The 22,672-nt window shown below is 36.6% G+C and overlaps 1 protein-coding gene and 1 long non-coding RNA gene across 10 annotated transcripts in view; one reads left to right on the top strand and one right to left on the bottom strand.

Moving 5' to 3' along the window:
- Nucleotides 1–22,672, bottom strand: part of FAM184A (family with sequence similarity 184 member A) — a 77,979-nt gene that overhangs the window by 8,059 nt on the left and 47,248 nt on the right. For 4 of the 9 annotated variants that reach the window (XM_037392185.1, XM_037392184.1, XM_037392180.1 and 1 more), the window contains exons 10-15: nt 8,745–8,957; nt 7,429–7,582; nt 6,883–7,010; nt 4,388–4,572; nt 3,753–3,899; nt 695–812 (exon numbers count right to left, since the gene is read on the bottom strand). In XM_037392185.1, the coding sequence (XP_037248082.1) occupies nt 695–812; nt 3,753–3,899; nt 4,388–4,572; nt 6,883–7,010; nt 7,429–7,582; nt 8,745–8,957 (945 nt within the window). The remainder of the gene's footprint in view (nt 1–694; nt 813–3,752; nt 3,900–4,387; nt 4,573–6,882; nt 7,011–7,428; nt 7,583–8,744; nt 8,958–22,672) is intronic. The other 5 variants (XR_005104925.1, XR_005104924.1, XR_005104923.1 and 2 more) reach the window with 2 other exon arrangements.
- Nucleotides 28–1,908, top strand: LOC119150068. Its single transcript, XR_005104926.1, has 2 exons — nt 28–465; nt 1,293–1,908. It is a non-coding gene; the product is annotated as an uncharacterized LOC119150068 (long non-coding RNA).

The raw sequence follows: 22,672 nt of genomic DNA on the forward strand, positions 1-22,672 counted from the left end.
ATAGAAACCTCTTTTTATGCATTTTCAATCAGTTAGTGGCCAAATCTGCCTATAAAATGATGTCAAATAAATTTATATTTAAGTTTTAAAAGAAACTGGTAAATTCTTAAAGTTGCATTTAATATTTAATGTTGTATATATTATTATATATAATACGTTAAATCATTTCTATTTATGCAGTTTTATTGCAGTTTTATGCTTCTGAGAGTGAGCGTAGCCCTAATGGATTATGCACTGGGAAAGACTCAGTATGGTTAACCTCTGATCTCTGATTAATTTGAATTTCCTCATTCCTTCTTGCTTCTGAATCAGGATCTAATCAAGACTAATCTGAGTCAGAGTATTGTGCTCTGAATTTGGGAAGCTCAGTGGATCAGGAAATTGGTCTTAGAAACCTTATAGAAGACATTGTGCCTTACACAGCTGGCTTATTCCAGGGCTGGAGAAAGGAGACATTTGATCAAGGTCATCATAAAATATTTTTTGTAATAATGCATTATGCTTGATTGTACAAAACTCTCTGTATCTAATTAGTTTTACTATTAGGAATCATTGGAACCACAGGAATAATGTGTTAAAGAATATGAATAACATGCTAGCAGGACTGGTTCTTTACATACACTTCAAACACTTTGAATTAGATTAACTTTTGTATCTGTCAAGATATTAAACCAAAAGAGCATAAAAGTCTTACAATCAGTTTCTTTATGAGTTGGTCCCGCTCTGCAATTAGGTCTTTCAGTTCTGAAATAAGTTGCAAGTCTTCTGGTCTTGATTCTCTGTTTTTATATTTTTCTTCCATTTCTTCTAAACTTTATAGGAAAGAAGAATATCCCCTTTAGCCTGATCCAGTATTAAGTGATGACTGAATAGTCACATATTTGATTAACACAAAAGAGAGCTCAGGGAGTAAAAATAGAAGATTACTTTCTTATCACCTTGAAGTGAATTATTTCTATGTTATTATTCAGCTTTAGCCAGTTAAAAAAAATTCAACAACAACCATAAGCTTTGCTCCAGTAAGTAATAATCTGGGCAAAATTCTAAAAACTTGACATCCTTCCTGTGCATGCAGTACTAGGTGTTTGAAAAAAGGCCTCTTGGAAGTCAGACTGAAAATAAGGCATTCAAAACCATAGCATGGACAAGGAGAATTACAGAAGACAGCTAAGATTGATTCTTACACAAAATACAGGGACTACATTGCATTATATTTACTATCAATGTTAAATTTTAAAAGTTGGCTGTTCACTTTCTTGATGAGCAAAACAGTATGATTTTTCTTTTTATAGATGACTACTCTGAATAAAGATGCATGCTTGTGATACTGGAGAAACTGGATAGACAGACAAGGCTGGCACCATCTTCCTCAGTTCAGGTGGAACATACTGGAACAAAGATATCCAAAACATTGAAGACTAATAGGTAACTAATTCCTCTCCACAAAAGCAACTTAGTACCATTAGAGGTGAAATAAAGGAATGAGCTGCAAAAGAAGAGCAATAACACTTGGATATTAGGTTATCTGATTAAGAGAAATGTAACAATTAATAAACTTTGAAAAAAAATAGGAGGAAATTTGAAATGCCTGGTGGGAAAGCATTAAAGGAGAGAAGTGAAATAAGCCAACTGAGGCAAGAATTATACAAGGAACTGCATAAATAGCCTTGTTTCTTCTTAAATAATAAGTTTTGAAGACAGAGCTCTTTCAAATAACTGTCTCTTTGCAACATAAATATAATGCTCACGATATTAAATGTTGTTCCAAAGGAAACTACTACTACTACTTGTCTCACATATTTAGCCCTCGTGTAGGTTCGTGAATGGAGTTTCAGAACAGATTCAGGAAATTTAATAAATGTAATGAAAAAAAGAAATGAAAAAAAAACCCCAAACCCAAATGAACCCTGAGAAAAATCTATGGATTTAAGGTGTCTAAGTCAGCTCAAACTTAATTCCACAAGACACCTGGAAGTAGACAAAAGTTCTCACTTTAGGTAACTATTTTTCCTTGAGAAGCAGCTGTGGGATTTTTACTTTGAGTTGCATCTGAAAAAACAGTTCATATTAAATTATATTTATAACCTTCAAATAACCTGTGCCTGATCTGAGATTATATAATGTATTTACATAAAACATGAACATGAACAACACGACTGTTTTTATTTGCAGAAAAGGCCTTTGACTCAGCAGAACAGAAATATGCTCAGATGGCTTAATTTTTGTGTATACATTTTATGCTGGGTTAAGCTATTGTATACAGATCCCCAGAGTACAGTACATAATTACGCACAGCTGTCATTTTATTTTCAGATATTTCAGAGAACTGTTTTTTTTTCTATTTCAAAGAGATAATATATAATTTAAAGACTCTAGTTGTAGAGCCTAATTAATGATATCCACTCTCAATTACTGTAAGATAGATTCTCCATTTCATAAATGTTCACAAGGCCATGCTTTAGGTGAGGCTGAACCTGAAAACAGCTACTTAAGAAATAGCTGCATAAACCTCTTTGGTTTGTTTCATTATTATTATTTTTTTACATAGTTCCCTCTTTTGACAGCTCCTTGCTTCTGTGTAAGCAGAGATGGGTAACGCATGGAAAGCCAGGTCGGGGCACCCTGGGCAATGCGTGCTCTCTTTAGGCCAGTGGCTGCTTCCTCACAGCTCTAAGTTGAACAAGAACCAGGAGCAGAGAACCAACTAAATTCAGAAAAATTCGGGACACTGAAAAACAAACAACTGCATGGGAGAAAAAGTTTGGGTAGACAGGTTCAAAACCTATTTCTGGTGGCTGCTCATAGGCATGTTTCTCGTACAAGATAAATGCAGTACAGAGGAGGTAGTTTACACCTGATTTAATGAATGGCCAAGAGTGTGCATGTAGACAATTACAAGGGAGTGAGAATTAGAATTTTATACCCATCTTACCTGAAGACAATTTCTGAGTGCTTATTATCAAGGAAGAATTAGATGCATTTGGGCTTTATCATCCATTTTTAATTGATATTTGCTTTAAAAAGTTTTCTATCATATAGATAGAACCAATTATTTTCTGTGCTGCAAAACCAAATCCCTCAGGGACAACTTTGTGTCAGGAAGTCCTCAATGTGCTATGAAATCTCAGCCAGAAACCCTGACCAAATGGGTTACATCACACACAGAGATAGAGAATGATGTGGAAGATGGGAAAACACTGGCTAGATAGATGACACTGCTACACCACTTCTGCCCAGGGGTGGTCTAACCCCAGGTGGCATTTTGACTCAGAGAGACTCTAAGTATTCTGTTATCATAATGCTCATATAACCCATTTCAGACACTAATCTTCCTTATGTTAGCAAACGTGAAATTGTTTGTGTTGCTCATGTGCTATAATCGGACTTCTTAACAGCAAATATTGTACCATTTATAAACTTGTTGAAGAACCTGTTGTGTTCTCAGGAAAGATGTAGTAAACTTTGAAAAAAACCATTGGAAATAGTTTTCTCTAATTTTCTAAGAACTGCACAGATTTAATCTTTCCTAATTGAAATTTTTCCATCTCAAATCCCTAACAATTTATTTCACTATATTCCCCTAAAGCTTACAGAACTGTGTTGCCTAAAGAATGCAAGATTAGGCCCCATACGTGATAGAGGTTTCTGTACATCTGCATGTCTGCAATATCTGCAGCAACTTATGGACACCAGAATAAACTATTCACTCAAACGCAGCTACATACAATTTTTTTTAATGCAACAAAACTTACGAAATTTGTAAAGCTGAATTAATTTCCTTGAGCAGCTCTTGGGTCTTATTAAAATCTGCCAGCATGCTTTGTTTCTCTCTGATGTGATCTGCTGTCAAGACATCCAGCTCTTTTTCATGTTTCTTGCTTAAATCTTGCTCATGCATCCTGTTTAATTTATTTTTTGTTAAAAAAAAGAGTTATTCTAAAATCAGACTCATTTGTTCGTCATGATTTTCTGCCATGCTTCTATAGGCTTTTACACAACATCAGACAACACAGAAGGAATTACTAATTCATCAAAACCCACTGTCCTCCAATCTTCTAGCTTATTTCAGGGAAAATCGATCTCCTTTAATGCTTTGTAAAATAAAAAAAACACATAATGAATTAAAAAAACCCAACAAACAAAAACCAACACTTGAGTGGACTGTTACTAAAATATGCCAAAATGTATTTCTGAAATGCAGCTTAACTATATGGTAATATTCACTAACTTTACTAGTAACGGTCATAGCTTTTTCTAAAGATGACTACATGATATATAACATCACTTGATTAAGAGGATAAATTAAAAGCTACAAATGGTAAAATTTCTTATGTAAACCAATAAGTGAAACAATCCACATTTGAGCTTAGAGTGGAAAAATTCATACCTGATCTGTTGGTTGGATTCACTGCGTATCCTAAGAACTTCTTTCCCTTTAAACTCTAATTCCTTGGTCAATGCACTTATATTTTCATGAAGATGCAGAATCTCTTTGTCCAGTTCAGCTATATGATGGTCTCGGTGTCTCAGTTCATCTTGCAGATCTGATATTCGGCATAAAAATTCTTTCTCCTATAATATAAGTAGCAACACCAAAAAATATTTAAAACAGACTTGTATCTCAGAAGCACAATACTTGCTTTTGAAAGATAACAGCTAAGCAGATTTTTCCATTCAATAGATAATATTTTCAGGTTTTGATACTGAAAAATTATAATTAAAACTGAGGGGTTTTTGCTGTATACAAGTAAAGAAGGGTTTTTTTGCTGTATACAAGTAAAGAAGAAATCAAAACTATATAACAAACAATTTCCATTTGTGAGAAAAAATTAAAAAAAAAAGAAAACTTAAAGTTTGTGTAGCTCATCATATTTTCCTTTTGCCCACACATACAACAACAACCCAGACACTGCTAAGAACCAGGAGCTGGGTATTTAGCACTTTCTACCTCTTTAACATATGATATAGAGAAACATTTTCCCCTTTATAACCCCACACAACTGGAAAAAATTGCTCAAGTTGTATGCCCTGCACCAATGAACACCGTGATTCAGAAGTCTTTCTACCTTACATTTATAGAAGGGTCGTAAATATCTCACAGCAGAACACATGCTAAATAGTTTATATAATATTTATATTGTGTCCAGTAAATCAGTAGAAGTCATCCTTTTTACGTAAGAAATTCCAATGAAATTAACATCTGGGAAACTCATCTGGAACCCATCCCAATGGTTTTGATAATGATTCTCCTCAGTTTAGAAGATGTCTGTAATAAAATCAACCTTTTTCAGAGTTTTCCATTTCTATCTATTCCACTTCTTACAGTTTCACAATAATTAATGAGCCTACAGTTTGCACAGCTAGAAAATCAGCAGATATTTCTAAGTAGTTTTATGTATAATTGTGTTTTGTTTCTTCATGCATCCAGAAAATACAAATATATCCTGTATGCAAAATTTTATAGGGCACCTTTAAGAATACTTTTAAAAATTATTATCTGCCTCTCTATAGAAAGACTATATCAAAGTTGCAAGAAAAAGTAGTGGAAAATTTAGACCCAGATATTTAAGTATTTCAAAAAGTAACAAATATAATCATCCTGCTCAGAACTCTCTGCATCTAGTTTCAGCCCTAATCCTTTGAACTGATGAGCATTCTCATCACACAGGGAAACACAATTAATTGCTTTGCCTTCAGTGCAATTAAGGTTTGTGCTTAGATCATTACACTGGGGCCAAAAGTACATGGCATTTGGGTGGATCAAACACTTGCTCTTGTAATTTAAAGGGGTTTTTTCTGACATCTTTAGGTGTCTCACTCTAGGCTTAACACAGGACTGAAACGATATCCTCCTAAATCCTGCTTTCATTCACTGCTGACAGCACCACATTCTTGCCTCTAGTGCTCAGACTTTTAAACCAGCAAGGAACAGAAAAATAAGGGCTCATCTTTGACTTTCTCTGTTTTTGTGTAAAGGCTATATGCAACTAAACCTTTTTCCTCTGTTGATACATTTCTAAAACCACCCCATATCCTTGGTGCTGGACTATCGGTATATCAATCCTGAAAAGCCTACTGTATAGGTGAATAAGGAAGCAATTGTCTGGTCATCTTATTTCCAGGAATCTGGCTTCCCTTCAGTAGAGATTAAGCTTTGAATTTTTCATTACTACTGAAAAAACCTGATTTGGTATAAAGTGAAAAATGAAAGCTAAAAGTGAACGGATCAGTTTGCTGCTGAAAGCAAAGGTAGTCCATACTGGCTTTGGGATTTGGGGGGATTGTTTATATTGGTTTTGGTTGGGTTTGTTTGTTTGTTTGTTTTGGGGTTTTTTTGTTTTGTTTTGTTTGGGTGCAATTTTTAAGAAATAGTTGCAAGCTGTTATGTCATCTTCTTTGATTTCTTTAGATGCTAATTTATTTTTTCTTATTTGGCTCCTGGAATAAAAAGATATGAAGCTACCTCTCAAGTTTGAAGCAATCATTTGGTTTTAAGCAACCATGTCTTAGCCATATGACTTAGGCTTCAGCCAGAAACAGCTTTTTCCTTGTTAAGTCCTGCTGGCAGCTGAGGACCAGTAGAATTTTGAAAGAACTGGCACTTTCCTGCCATGGCAAGCCAGCGTGCTCCCAGATAGCTACACAATTCTGAGCAGAAACTGCCTTGATACGGGAGACTTTACTAGGCTGCAAACCAAGTTTATTGACAGAAGAAAAAGCTGAGCAAGGAAGTCTAGGTAAACTGGTAGGGATGCACTGTCTGCTAGTGCTGGCTGACTCTGGAGGATTACATGTTTGTGCCCAACAGTTCTTGCCCCCAACTAAGAGAAAATGAATACTAATTATGCAATTTTACCGTCAGTTGCCAACAATGCCTCCTACCTGTCGCCTGCCGACTTCTATGCTTCTTTCAAGCTCCATTTTGGCAGCTACCAGTTCTTGTTGATGGTTGTGCCTTAGCTGGTCAATTGCTGCTGCATGTTGATGATTTAACTCCGAGCGCAAGGAAGCTAGTTACCATGAACAAAAAGAAAAGTTAATTTTGCAAATGTTCACGTTAATTAATGGTAACAGTCCAGTTCCTGTCAGGTATTGCTGCTGACCCAACACACACTATTTACATCAGCTAAGCAACTGTCCTGTCATTCTATTCCTGTTACTTTCTAAAACATTCTCCATCATGAACCTTAGTTGCTTACTACTTCCAAAAAAACCTGAAGAGTAAGATTTTTCAAAAGTGAAGAGTTTGGGCTTACCTGTTAACATTTATACAGCTTTTAAGAGGAACAATTAGGTCAACTCTGTGACTCTGAGATACACTACACTGTTTTAATGCACAGACACATGTACATGCATCTATATGCATGTATATTAGCAGAAATAGAAATAATGTTTTTGGACCCACTTGCAAATTTGAAAATAGCATACCTAACATAGCTTTTCCTTCATCCTCCAGCTCGAATCGCAGAGTCTGAAGTTCCTGTTCCATCTCCAATTTGAAACCTTCCATGGCTTGTTTATGTGTTTCTTTCAGCGCCTGAAGTTCTTCAGAGTGCTTCTGTTGTAAACGTTCTTCTAATTCCTATGAAATTAAAATTGTCAAAATTTATTCTACATCACAGCAGGGAATTTATAAAATGTTAAATAATAAAAACCTGGCAACAAAAAGCAGGCATTGGCATACTCTAGAGATCATTAACAATGCACTAATATTGCGCTTTTTTTTTTTCCCCATGGTGTTATCCTACTGCTATATTTTTTCTTTTCAGTGGCTGATGGCTATCAAGATTACCTGTACACAAAAACCCTGTTCTGCTCACAGTTTGAAAAGTTAAAAAAACCCAAACATCTATGGATGTATTTACCATAGCAAGCAATGTAATAAGGTGTAGATCCATAGATGGGTCTAGCATGCACACAATACACATTTGGGATTTTTTGCTCCCCATTGACACTCATGTTTATTCCCTATTGAGGTGTATGAAGCATAAAGTTCCTGTTGCACATCTAGTTTAATTTTGAAGAAAAGGAATCCACCTTGTGCGCTCCAAGACCAGTCTATGATGTGAACCAAAGTACATTAAGTGGGGACAAAGGGAAAATTGATTGCAAAGTACACTCTAGGTCTGAACTTCAAAAAAAAATTAAGACACACACTCTATTAACTACCATGCACTTCAAAAATTTCAATTTTAGAGCTGGTTTAGTCAAGGTTTTTAAAAAAATATCGAGTGTCACATTGCTCTGGACATGAAAATTATCTTGCAAGTTACAGAACATAGTTTATAAAACTTTTAACACAATAAAAATATAAAATACTTTACAAAAGGAGTCCATTGACAGGAAATATCAGAAAACACATGCAAAATTAGGTTAACTATAATGGGAAATACAGAGAAACTTATTCCAAATCAAAACTATCCATAATGTTATGGATAACAATGTCAAACTACTGTAAGGAAACACATGTGTTGATAATTTTACATAAATGTACACCTATATGTAGGCATATACTGGTAGAGTATAAAGCAAGACATGAAACAACACCAGTATTGGAGATTATTTCCAATGTGTCTTGATCAGATTTAACTGGATAAAAATGTTACTGTAAGCCACCAGCTAGAAAGGAAATTTAGTAGTTATGCAGATACTGTTTTTTTACTGATTCCAACTGGCTAAAAATGGCAACTTTCTCTAAATATTTTGGAATAACAACATGAATATTCTATTCAATATGAACATGCCTTTTGTTCTTGCTCTTTTGTTTCTTCCATGTTTTGAAAGGCAAGGATATGGGCTTCCTGAAGTGACTTATGCCTTTGCTGATGCTCCTCTTCTAATTCCTGGATCTCCTGAGTCAGCCTCTGACGCTCCTGACTGAACTGGGCTTGTAGCTGTTGCAAAGAGCTCTGTGACTGGGAAAGCTGCATCTCCAGATTCTGCTTCAGTAAAGAGATCTAACCCACAACAGAAGAGCAAATATCCATTAGTCATTAATAATAACATGAGCTCTGAAAAAAAACATTCAAATGAAGAAAACACTTGAAATTTTAAAGCCAGAACATCGACTAAAAGACAGACAAGCAATGTCATCCATCTGCTGAATTTGCTGTTAATATTATATCTCAGAGATATAATAATTACATTTTAATAGTTGTATCATGGTTATCACATCTGACAGTTCACACTGCAGCACTACCTGTAACACAATATTTAATGGCCAAATAATCAAAATGTATTTCTAGGTTTTGTATAAAGATCAATGAAAATGACACTATCAAGGTCTGAAATCAAACACTTGATTGTTAAATAAACTCTTATTCAGGGGAACGTCATGTTAATTCTGTAAGGAAAAACCTGCAGTCGACAGGGGAGGACAGCCCGTGACATCCAGATTGATGGATTTTTGTATCTTTCGATATGATATTATCCTATCTCACCAGTAGTTTTCTCAGTTACAAAATAATGGTAGCATATCACTCTATATCAGAAATAAAATGTTACACTTGATGGATTCCCCCTGTACACTTTTTTTTTTGTTAGCTCAGTAGTACTATGAGGGTGATTTTTCTGCTAGTTTACAAGATCTAAGATCTACGCAATGAGTCAGAAATACTCATCTTTTAATAAAAAAAATTTGATTTTATAAATGATGCTCTTCACCCAACAAGCATTTTAAAACATTAGAGTATGGTGTACTCCTTGAAAAAAATCCATTTTCTTTTTATAATAACGTTATACTTTGCTCTTCACATCAGAGAGCATCCTTTCAGACTAAAAATACTAAACTTATATTCCCTTTAGAGCCAAACATGAGAGACCCTCCAATTCTGGAAACAAGATTTAACCAAAAGACAATTTTGCCATTTACGTGCTACGCAAAGAAAGGAAAAATATAATATCCATGTGACACAGAATTTGAATCAGCAAGGATACTTCTGAGCCTCAGAGCATTACATAAAATTGAATTATAAGTGAAAGTCTGATAGTGTCATTTGATTCAGCGTATCTTAAAATTAATTATGATAATAATGACATTGCACATCAATTTATTGATTTACAGAACATTAAACCCCACCACTTAACAAAATTTTAACAGCAGCATACCAAGGACAGCTTGCAGCATGAACATTATTGTCAAACGTAGTTTGGATTTTTTTCAGAATGGCAAGCTCAAGCAGATTTGAAAGAAAAAAGCTACGCTTAAAGGAAAATTAGCACTAGAACAAAACAAGCAAATTAATTTGAATGAAATAAGCATGGCTCGTTGCATTTCAAATTCACCAGGTCTTTGCATCTGGGCATATACACCTTCTACATATACTGTATCAACAGTCTTTTACTTCGGATACCTTTGAAACATATTAGCCACGATGGAACAAGTACCGTGAAGGCCTATACTACACCCTGTAATCTGAACTATACATGTCATGCCTTTTACTAAGTACATTAAATATAAGTATCACATACAAATTATAGAGTGTCAGACCAAAGGTTTGTCTAATCTGGTTCTGCCTCCAGAAATGGCCAGCCTGGGTCACCCAGGGAAAACGAGGCCGAGGCATAAATGTAGGGATCCGAACTCCAAAGTCTACCAGCATCCAGAAATCTTTCTTAAAACCAGAAGATGTACTTTGGGGGAAATTAATGGAAAAAATATTAAATAAATACAACCGCTATCTGAATCAACAAAAGCTTTTGGTATCCACAATGTCCCATGGCAAGTTCTGTATTTGATGTGATGACTTCTAATACTTGTAATGGAAAGGAGTCAAAAGAAGTTCCTTTTTCACATACTCTGTTCTACTCGTGTTTCTGTCGCTCTCCGTCATTTCCCTCCTTGCACTCTTTACCATACTGAACTGTTTTGGCTCAGTGAGTCACTCCTTGTGTGAAAGCTATTTCCTATCTTTCATCACATTTCTCCTCTTTTGCCCCTTTTCTACTACATCTTTTTAAGACTAGGACACCAAAACAGGAGAAGGTATTTAAAAGGAGAGTAAACTCTGGTTTTATATAGTGATTTATATGGTTTTACATGCTATGTTCTCCATCTGTCTCCTATATTCCTAATGTTTTATTTGCTTTTGTAACTTCTACTGAGCGCTAAGGTGATGTTTTCATGGAATTATATATCAGTCCCCAAACCTACTCTCTGGTTGTAACAGGTCAAGGTAAGGTTCGTCATTTTACACAAGACATTAGAATGCGTTCTTTCCTTGTGTATCACTTTGCATTTATCTACACTGAATTTCATCTGCCATTTCACTGCCAGGTCCGTTGGCTTTTTATAGCTATTCTATAATTCTTCAATCTTTGTCCCTCCCACCCAGAATAACTTTTTATAAGCTGCAAACTTTCCCACCTTACTTATTCACAACCTGCAAAAGAAAATATGTTGAACATCAGTGTAACTCCACTGATAGCCTATTTTTTATTAAGATGACATGAAAAATTGTGGTTTTGGCTTGCAGTTCAATCTGTCTCTCACTTCAGTTCCTGCTCCAAATTCTGATAATTCTCAGTATATAATTTATAAATATTTTTAGTACGGGCCAAGGGCAAAACAAATTTAATTTCTTTCTTGGAAATGGAGAAAGCATTTTAACTGAGATGGTCAAGAGAATTCTGACACCTGGCTGGAAAACCATCTCAGAAGAGATCAGGAATACCCTTCTCATGAGCAGTTCACAATTCCACCGGATGGTGGATGTGATGGATGGAGATGCCTATTTGCATCAATAGACTATACAGAAAATAAAGGACAATGAGGATTAAACGATTCTAAACAAGCAAGTTAGATTAGCCTACCCTTCTAATATTAAGATTTTTTTAATGAAAGTACATCAAATACTAAAAATCTAACAGTTCTTTTTAGAAGAGTGCATAAGTTTAAACGTTATTTTGATTATTCGGTACCTATACTGATATCCTTAAAAGCAAATTTTTTAAAACATTAGTGCCTCCCTTTGCATGTCTTTGGAGCATCACTTCTATATACTCCTTGTACTGAGGATTCAAAAGAAAACACCTCTAAACAGTATTCTCTGAACTTTCAATATGTTCACCCAAGGTTTTCAGCATTAAAAACATAGGTAAGAATTTTAAAATTAAAAAAAAAATAGAAAGGAAGAATATTTTGGCTACAACTATGACTTGCACTGCAAAACTGCAAATTATAATACAGCATCAATCTCATGCTTCATAGAAAGCTCTGCAATACACACTTGCACTGCCCAGAAGCTTGCTTGCTTTAACGACATAAAAATGCTGCTTGTACTATGACCGTGTACGTAGTGTTTGATGTCCAATGACGTATGTACATTTACACAGATGAATGGATGCAGTACACAAGCTTTTGATAAGTAGCAGCGAACGTTTTCCTCTCAGATGTTACCATGTATTCCATTTCATCGGCTAAAGCTCTGAAGCAGTACTACAGGATATGCCAATTAATTAGCACAAACATGCCCTGTTTACAAGCTGTAAGTGCAAATCACTTACATTGCTGATAGATTTATGCAAAGCTTCACCAAGACAGTGCCGCTATGAAGAAAAGATCACAGGAATAAAGGGAAACATTCAGAAATCAACTAAGTAAAAGAAAAAGGGATAAGGAAGGGAGAGTAAAACATAGAGTATTAATTATAATTTGATCAGGGAAAAATAAGTTGAAAACTATCTGGAAAAAATATGAATACATTGCTTTGACTTAGTATATGAACTACTGAACACAATGGAATGATGCATTTTCCCATGTTATGTTTTGAACGTACAGAATAGCATTATATCTTCAACATAATGTTACTATATACTTCTGTATTACACAGCTCAATACCTTTGAAATCAACCGTTTTCTCTTCTTTACAGCAAACAATTTTGGGAAGAAATCATTAAGCACACCAATTTGCATTACTGTTAGGGTAGATGTTATGTAAGGACTCAATCAACAGTCAGTTGTGTCTCTGAAATATCGCAAGCATATCAAACACATAACATTAAAGAACAATTTCACTGCTAAAGGGCAGAAAACTAGTTCAGTCTGTAATGAAGACATATTTATATTAAAATACTTCCTTTATTTCTTTTTAAAAATGCGTACATAAAAGATTCCTCCTGGAAGTCTTCAGCAAAAAAATGGCTTAATATACCACTTATACTGGTGTTGATTGCTAATAGAAAGCAAAATCTAAAACCTGTTGCCAAGTAAATGTTCTATATGAAATATTATCACACAAATTATAGACATCATTCATATATATATATATATGCGCCTGTGTGTTTTTATGTATATATATATATGAATGGCGTAGATAGGCACCCACGCATATGCACAAAGTAGTCATCAGAAATGAAATGAAAGCAATTTCAAATCCAGTATGACCAGTTTCCCCTTTTGTCACAGGTCGGTTGGGGAGATGGCTTTCTCTGGGAAACAGCAGGTATTTTGACACCAGCTTAGAAGCCTACCTACAGTTGGGAACTTTCAGATCATACTTTGTCAAAATACAAAAAGAAGAAATTATTATTCATTCTCCTGAATCTACAAAAAGGCACAACATACAAATACGTTATTGTGTAATATCCATATTATCTTATTACAATTCTAAGAGTTACAAGCAATAATTTTCTATGCAAAAGCGTAACACCAGGAGGCATCACACTGCAGCAGACGAGACAACAGACAGACGCATCTAAGGGCTCTGGTTTCAACACTGGGTTTTGACAGTGCCATCCTGAACAAATCCACCTATTTTTTTCTGTGCTTCCTTTCCCATCCGTCTGGTTTGTTTAGGGGGGAAGCTGTTAAGAGCAGGAATGACCTCTTGTTAAAGAAATGTTTAGTTTCTAGAACATCTGGGACTTAATTTTGACAGACATATCTAGGCAGCACTGCAGGATAACTAAGAAATATTTAGATTTTACATCTGAAGCAGAAAGGTTAGTAATGTTCTACACTGAAAAGAAATGCCAAGTAAAAATACTTTTGGGAAGCTATGTTCTGAGGGCTACCCTATTAAAAAGGCCATTTAAGAAAGTGACAGTTGCCCCCCGCTGCTTGCAGAATAACAGATTTCTTTCACCAATAAAGCCTGCTGTCAAAATGATCTTAGAACTAAAAGTACTAAGATGGGCTAACCATTTTAATACGTGTGTTTTCATCGAATTTGAAAGTTTTCCAAAGATCTGGAAAACAAATGGAATTAAAATGAACTTTCAGTGAAGGTTCTGCACTAAGACTCTCCAGTTCAGTATTTAGATTTGTCACAGATTTCTTAGGCTACATCGCTCAAAACAATCTTTCTGCAACCCACATTTCCTGATTGTGAAATGAGAATGGTAATTATCTTGTGTAAAAAAATTACCTATTAAATGCTCAGATCTTATTAGCAAAAAGACTACACACAGGCAAAAAAGGTTATTTTCAGTCAACAACAATGGAATAAGTCCCAGTAAAGAAAACGCAATTTCTTGCTTTGAAAACACTACAAACTTGGGCAACAAAAGCTCCTACACAGAAATAATACTTAAGAGGACTTTTTAATAGCATTCAATTTATTATCAAATGAGATTTTGATCAAAACTTGTATGCTTATACAATATTCCTGCAGGGTATTTTAAAAGATTAAAACCAACTTAATTTCAAAAGCAGGTAGTAGTGAACCATCACTGAAATCAAACAGGTATTCACTACGATTAGTACAAAACCTGACCATGTTTTATTATTTTCATCCTTTATTAGATAGTAAATAATTTTCATTAAATACATACATGATAGAATAGTAAACTAGAATTACATAGGCTAGTCAATTGGTATGGGGGCTGATTCCAGCAAAATGTGTAGCAATATAATCAGATGCAGCTCCATATTGAAAAGTATGCAGGATATTCAGAGTGCAGAACTCCAAAAGAAGTCTGGTTGAAGTATTCTTAAGAAATTCCATAAAAATTCAAAACATCATCATGACTACTTCCACAGCAAGGTCCATGATTTAGGGAAAAAGTGATGAGAGCAAACAGAATGTAAATATAATTATTACTTTCTGTATTTTGATGATGGGGAGAAGTGATGAGAAAAAAGAAGAGAATGTGGATTTAACTATCACTCTACTTCTACAGGTTGGAATTGTAGATTATTGTTTTGTGATATTATTGTGGTATGAGAAACCCTTCCTCAATTCTCTTTGAAATCAATCTTCACAGTTATAAGATGTACAAATGAATTTGTTTCTTGTAAGTCTAGGAACTTGAGAAAATAAATCTTTATTCAGTATATATCTATTAGCTAACCTGCTTTTACTTGATTTTGCCATTTCATTTTTCAGTAGAAGTATTGTCTTCTCCACCCTCAGCGTACGCACAGCTAAGCCTCAGGTGTAAACAAGAGGACTGCACCCTGACCCAGAGGAACAGCAGAGTTTGCTGCATCCTTAGAACCCACTAATCACTGCGGGCTCCCAGCAGGACTGCAGACCTTGCATGCAATACACGGGGAAAGATTTGTATTCCAACCTGTTTCAACATCTCTCCTGGAAGAGCAGAGTTTTCAATTTAGTTGGGCCAATATGTGTTGTAGTAAAGCACAGAATTGGAGATTTGAAACTATTGAAGTTTTGGGTTTGCTTACTGTAATGAACAGCTGCTCGTGTTCCCATCACAATGACTGTCACAGCCATACTTGGTGATCAGATGGTGTCATTTTCCTCAAGAAGGAAATTCCTGCACCACTGGCTTTTTCACATTTTCATTCAGTTGCATTGCTTCCTGCAGTACATTTGCTTATTGGATGCATGGAATTTCTCTCATTTCATTGTTTCTCTTGGCTAAAAAATCACTGAATTTCAGCATCAGTCTCCATGTTGTCCAAAGACCAGTCACATAACACTTTCTCGTTGATATTTCAATGTAAAATTGTGTCAAGGTCTGACTTCGGTATACGGTTTAGTGAATTCTCAAAATATTGCTGGCAAACAGGAATTCCTGTGGAATACCTGAGATCCGTAAACAGGGGAAGGTCCAACTTTATCTGTTATATCAAAGGAGACAGAACTTGCTACACAGTCTTTGCCTCATTTTAAGAATGATCTCCAATCGATGCTGCTAACCTTTCTGAAGAAGAAAGCTATATGCATCTATCAGATGTTAGTAAAAAAACCCCTTCGTTTCAGAGATGCCTGCTGAAGCAGCTGAAGGGACTTTTGGCATAGGTCCATTTTATCCAGCTAAAAACAACAACAACCACCACCCCAACACTCTCCCTCGAGATATGTCTTTGGTTTGCAGAGAAAGACTGATTTGTCAGCAGATGTACTGTCTCTGGCTGCGCAGTGCTTACACGACAGATGACTCTGCAGAGATTTGGAAAGCAGCTGTTTCCTACTAAAACATTTTGTACTTGGCTTGAGGCTTGTGACATGCCAGGAATGGAAGAGCTACATCAAATTTTGCCCTCTCTAGCAAGAAAAAGCAGCATTTAGAGCCCCTTCCCTCTCTCTCAAACTCAGCGGTTCTCTGTTGAGGGAAATGAAGGATATGTAAGGCATTCTGAAATGTGTAACTGTCTCTGGGGTCCAATGGGCCCTGATTTCCTCCTGTTTTTGTAGCAAGCTTGGGTGAAGGTGCTGTGTTCAGGCTGGCACAAGGTGGGATACCTACCTTGTTGCTTTAAAAAGACAGAGCGCTCTCTTTTTCTAATTGTAGGAGTTTATCAAACAGCAAGGCAAAATGCCTAGGTATTCTGACACATTTTTACCCGTTTGGATTTTGGATTATATGCTTTTAATCTGACAAAAATACAGGTTCAGTGGTCGGGGGTGGGGAAAAAAGGTATAATTCACCTAGTAATTTTTAAAGTTTTTGGAATGCTACTAGAGCTTCATTTCATTTTACTTATTTGTCATAAAGCTGTCAGGATTTTAAAGATTATATATGCTCCTTCCTGGAGCACAGAGGTATCTGTCAAGAAGTGCCATTAATTTAGGATTTTATTCATCTGCTGAATCTCAAACAAATTTTGCCCCACTTATCTCTCGCTCCTCCCAGGGTCCCCTATTTTCATTGGTTTTGAACCTATGCAAAAACAACTTGATCAACTATCTTCCAGAACAAAGAGGCCAAGGGTAATGTTTCAAGATAACATTCTTGCCAGAGTCTCTCTCACACTTAAGAGAAAAACATTTACAGATAAAAGATTAAAATTTTAATTTCAGGAATAGTATTACTGTTGGATTTGGCTTAGATTTCTATTTACCAGTTTTGGAAATGTAAACTTAACACCAGATATCAAACGAAACTCTTTTCTGACTCATGCATCATTAATTAAATACTGTACTACAGACTTAATGTTTAATTCTACCTGTCAGTGGGTGAAAAGAAAAGTCTTTCAGTCTCCTCAGATTTACTAACTCAAACACTGCCAAAAAAACCCTGGTAATATTAAATTCCAATTAGAAGTTTATTATCAGATAGACAAGTTTATGATATCTTCGTATCCAAATAATTTCAAACATCAGCCTACATGTATCTTTAAATTTAATTAAGCACCACACCATGAGAGAAAAAGAAACCAAGAGATATGAAAAAATAGTACAGTATCACATTTATTTTTTGCGAGAGCAACAAACCTAACCTGTTATCATTTCTACTGTATGCCACTGCAGATACTTTGAAAACTCTGATTTGTTCTGTTGCTTTTGTTTGTCTGTATTGCTGAGTAACTCTTAATTGTGAATTGTTTTTAATGAATTTCCTCTGTTACATTCAGAATCTTTGAAACAGTAAAATAGTGACAAGAGGGGAGTGTGAGCTGAATGGGCTCACCATAACTAAAAGCTCAGAAAAAGGGAGAGTACAACTGGACATTAGGCATTTGTTTTCATGTTCGTGATTCAGACACAGCAATGACCAATGTGGATAGAACAAATGCACCAGCCAGTTTCAGGATCACATCTCTGCACAGAACAGGGAGCCCAGAGCAAGGGAGATCCTTTGTGGAGAAGTGCAGACTGTCACGAAGCAAGGGGAAGGACACTTGGCAGACAGCCCTCTGAGGGACCCCGGATTACGGGATCATTCACATGCTCATGTAGAATAGTTTTTGACTTGCTTAAAGTTTCCCCACTTGGAATAAAGGTGTATTGATTCTTCCAGATCTGTGGTGAGTGGCAGGATATATACGGACACTGGATGTAGGCAGAAACTCCCCAAGCGCCCCTGACTCCCTGGGGGGGGCGGCGGGACCTGGGGCACAGCCCCACGAAGACCACAGTTCCGAGAGCCGTAGTCACCTCCAGGAGTTTCCAAGAGCTGCAGAAAGTGGCGCTCCTTTGCAAAACCAACAAATACAGGATAAAACCTTACCCTGAACTGCATTCCAGTTGTCCTCTGCTCTTTGCTCCCTCTGTGGTATGATTTTTCTTGTCATTCTTTCAGATTTCGGCACTCTAGCTTACCGAGTGCTTTTTAAACCTGGCCCGCTAGATGGCACGGGAGCCGTGCTGATACTGCTGAATACAAGCAGGACCAGGGAACTGAGGGGGGACCTGCTTGAAGTTTACCTCCTCCTTTTGACAGGCAAGCCTTTATCAAGTGTGGTCAGGGCAGTATCAAGTGCCAGGAAGCAGATTAAAACGATTCTGTGCTGAAAGTTCATCTCCCTTCTTTCAGGAAACTGATAGAGGGTACGTGCAGGTTATTTCTTGTAGAAGTTTCCAGCATTCATTGAACAGCAAATCTTCTAAAGCAAGGATTACCCAAGCTATGGGACAGGCTAGTAATCCTTATGCTGGGACAAGAAAGTAGCGTTTCCCAATTGTGCTAACGTGGATGCACGTCAGCTCTGTGACACGCACCTCCAAGCAGGCAGGTAAGGAGGGAGCAGGACCTGCCCTCTGGGAGAAGCCTGGTCAGCAGCCGCTCACAGGCGTGCACAGGAGCTCTGTGGCTTTTCTACAACGCTCCACTTCATGAGCAAGAGTACACTCAGCGGTCAGGATTTTAAAGACTGAGCTTGACATTTTCTGAAAACCACAATTTGAATGCCATCTACATCAGAAGAAGATATTTACGTTTTGATACAAATCAGTTTCTCATGCTTACTTTGACAGTTTAAAAAGAAGCACACCATCATAGAAAAACTCTGAATAGGAAACTTCTACAATGTTTGGTGGTTGGTTGTTTTTTTTGGTTTTGTTGGGTTTTTTTGGTTTTTTTTCAAAAAAAAGAGAGATTCTTTCCCACAGGAAAACCAAACAGCTACCAAAGTGTATGTAGTATGGTTTTATCCATTCTCACTGTACTACTTACTACTAACATTTCTACAAAGGCAGAAGAGAACATGCTTATGCTTTAAAAAAGAAAATTCCTGCTATTTCATCAATGGCTGAAGCCGCCTCAGTGGTAAAATGTTTTAAGAAAGGCATCAGAAGCCCATTACACAGCTAAGAGAAATGGAAAAGAGCTCACACGTCTGACTTCACTACATTTTTCATAAACTCACAGGGATTGATGTAGAAGTACTTAGTACAATTTACAGGAAAAAAGGAAAAGCACTTTTTTTTATATCTTCTAGAATAATTTCTCATATCAGAGATAAGAGCTACACACTTGGTCTAGTTAATTTACCAACCACATTTAACCGGAGATGGTAAGTGATGCTTTGCAACCAGCAAGAATGCGTTTGACCATTTAATCAGCTGAATAGCATTTTCTCTCAACACAATTATTTTGCTCATAACAAAGCTAAACTGTTACAACAACAATAAACCTAACATGCATTCTATGAGCAACCACTTAGCATTACTGGTATAAAACCAAAACTATTACCTTGCTTTATGCAAGGGCTAGATCTCACCTATCAAATGTACAACAACTAGTAGAAGGCAGAAATTTAGATTAGTATAACATACTTCAAAAAACCAACAAATCAGCTTAGTACAGTTTATTAGCATAAATTTGATTGAATATTTAATTTTATTTTTAGCAATATTTTTCCAGCACCAGTCATCATTCCAAGATAGGCATGCTCTATGTTGTATTTGGCTGCAGTTTAACTATATCGTATCACTTCTCTCCATTCATTGAAATCTGTTTTTTTCAATGCTTTGCTTACTTTAACGATTCCTACACATCAAGTTAGGTGCTACACCTTTTTGTAACTTGTTTTTAAGTCAAATCTGAGATGCATCAATACATATTAGAAAATTATGTACCCTTATTGATGTGATGAACATTTCATTTCTGAATTCAACCCTTCTGATAAGCATCTATACAACTAAATGGTGAAGCTCTAGACACTTACTCAACAAAAAGGGCATATGCATGCCACGTTTTCTGTCAAGTTAGGAGCTTACAAATGATTTAGCATTGTATGGTCTTGTATTATTTCGATAAATCACTGTATAGTACTGTTAGTATAGATCAGAGCAATGTTTCATGTGTAAAAATCAGAATTACACAAAGGAAATACATGTCTGTGCTCTTCCTAATTGCATGAAGAAAGACTTCATGCCTTTCAAATGAGTTTTAAATGCATCTTCCTACTAATGAAGGCTGGGGCCAGGTGTAACAGATTCACAATTTTACAGCCCTACTGCAGTATCTCAGACTGTTCTAGTTCCGTGTAGCTGAAAAGACATGTATGAACAGACATCCTTTTCATGAACTGAAATTTGAATTCTTCCCAATGCCAGTAACTACATTTATATATCTATATCTCCGACAGCAGAAGAATCTCACTTTTGTCGCTATCTCCAGTCTGTTTAGATTGTGAACCCTCTGGGATAGAGAGTTTTATTGCACATTTACAGATTGCCAAGCATAGCTAGGTTTATTGCAGTAGTTCCTATGGGTTAAAGTAGGCCCGATGCAGTTTCCACTCAGAACAGCATCATTCCAGACCAATACAACCAAAGTTTACAGTAATCTGCATTATGAGACATACCAAAAATCTTCTACTCTATTCCATAATGAAAATACTATCTTTCATTTTCTTCTGTGATGAAATGACTAGACCTGTGAATGAGGGGAGATCAGTGGATGTTTGCAACCTTGAATTCAGCAAGATTTTTTAACATCCTTGTATCTGGTTGCATAACAATTCAGATGAGTGGGCTACCAGATAGATGACAACTGGCCAGATCATCAGGCTGAAATGGAAGCAGTTAATGGTTCACTCTACCCAAAAGCTTTTTACAAATTCCTAAGGTGTCTGTTCCAGGACCTTTTCATTTCAGTACCTTATCAATGGTCTGGACGAGGAAACAGTAGTACCCTTATGGAGTTTGTGGATGACACCAAACTGGGAGGAGTAGAAGGTGGAGCATGGACAGTGGAGGGGACACAATACACTGAAAGGTAGGGCTGCCATCCAGAGGGACCTACGTAGGTTTTAGGTATGGGCCAATAAGAACCTCAAAAAATTCAACAAGGACAAATGCAAAGTCCTTTGCATGGATGGACTAAACCCCTGCACTGGTTCATACTGGGTTACAGGTCTGCTTTGTATAACCTGGTTAACTGTAGGCCAAACATGAATCAGCAGCGTGGCTTGGCAGCAGTGACTGCCAGCACACACTGGGCTGTAGGAACAACCAGTGGTTTGAGAGAGGGGATCAGTCCCTTTGACTTGGCACTTGTTGCACAACAGCTGGAGGGCATGTTCTGCCACCTCCTCCAGTTTGTTCAGCTTTGGCTGTCCCAGTACCAGACAAACATTGATAAACTTGAACAGGTTCAGTGGAGAGCTCCCACTAAGATGGTTGGGATGGGGACATATATCCTGAGGAAATTAGGTTTGTTCAGTCTAAAGAAGAGAAGGTTTTGCAGGACTTAGTAGCTTTCCAGTACCTATGAGGTGATTACAGAGATAGTGGACCCAGCCTCGTTACAGTGGTGCACTGTGAGACACAGTGATTATAAACTAAAACAAGAGGAGGTTCTGTCTAAATATAAAGAATGAAAAACTCACTATGAGGATAATTAAGCACTTGAAGAGATTATTCTGAGAGGCTGTAGAATCTTCAGCCTTGGAGGCTATTCAAGACCTGACTGCGCAAAGCCCTAAGCAAACTGGTTCCAACTCAGTGTTGGCTGATCTGAGCAGGAGGTTGCACTAGGTGATTTCCTGAGGTCTCTTCCAACCCAAGTAAGCCTGTGATTCTATGATTAAGCTCAGTGCAACTCTCACAGGCTATGCTTTGTGTACTGCAGTCAGGAGAAACTTACTACAAATCCATTTCTCTAGGAGTTAAAGTTACTCATAGTGTACACTATTGTCTGGAATTCTCTCTCCAGGTGTAAAGGATAAAATGTAGATTATTACAGAGGAAAGCTTAACACCTTACCACCAATAATAACTTTTTGATCTTTATGAAATACCTATCCAACTCATACACTACCATGGAAAAGCAACAGCTGATAAAAAAAAGTGAAGACTCCCAAGGTTTAGTATCTTGTTAGTCCTCTAAGTGCACATGCTGTTATGAAATGGTGCAGCACTTCAATACAGGAAAAGGAGTGGAATCCCCACCACCACCCCACCCCCCCCCATTTGCATATGCAGACCATTTTCTATGTGTGAAAGTTCTCTAGTAAAATCTTTTTTATTACAGTTAGCATTCTAACTCCAAAATTTCTTCCACATGCAGAAAAAAAATTGTTCATTTGCAACATA

The sequence above is a fragment of the Falco rusticolus genome, chromosome 6, assembly GCF_015220075.1.
Source record: "Falco rusticolus isolate bFalRus1 chromosome 6, bFalRus1.pri, whole genome shotgun sequence".
In the NCBI taxonomy this organism is placed as follows: Eukaryota; Metazoa; Chordata; class Aves; order Falconiformes; family Falconidae; genus Falco; species Falco rusticolus.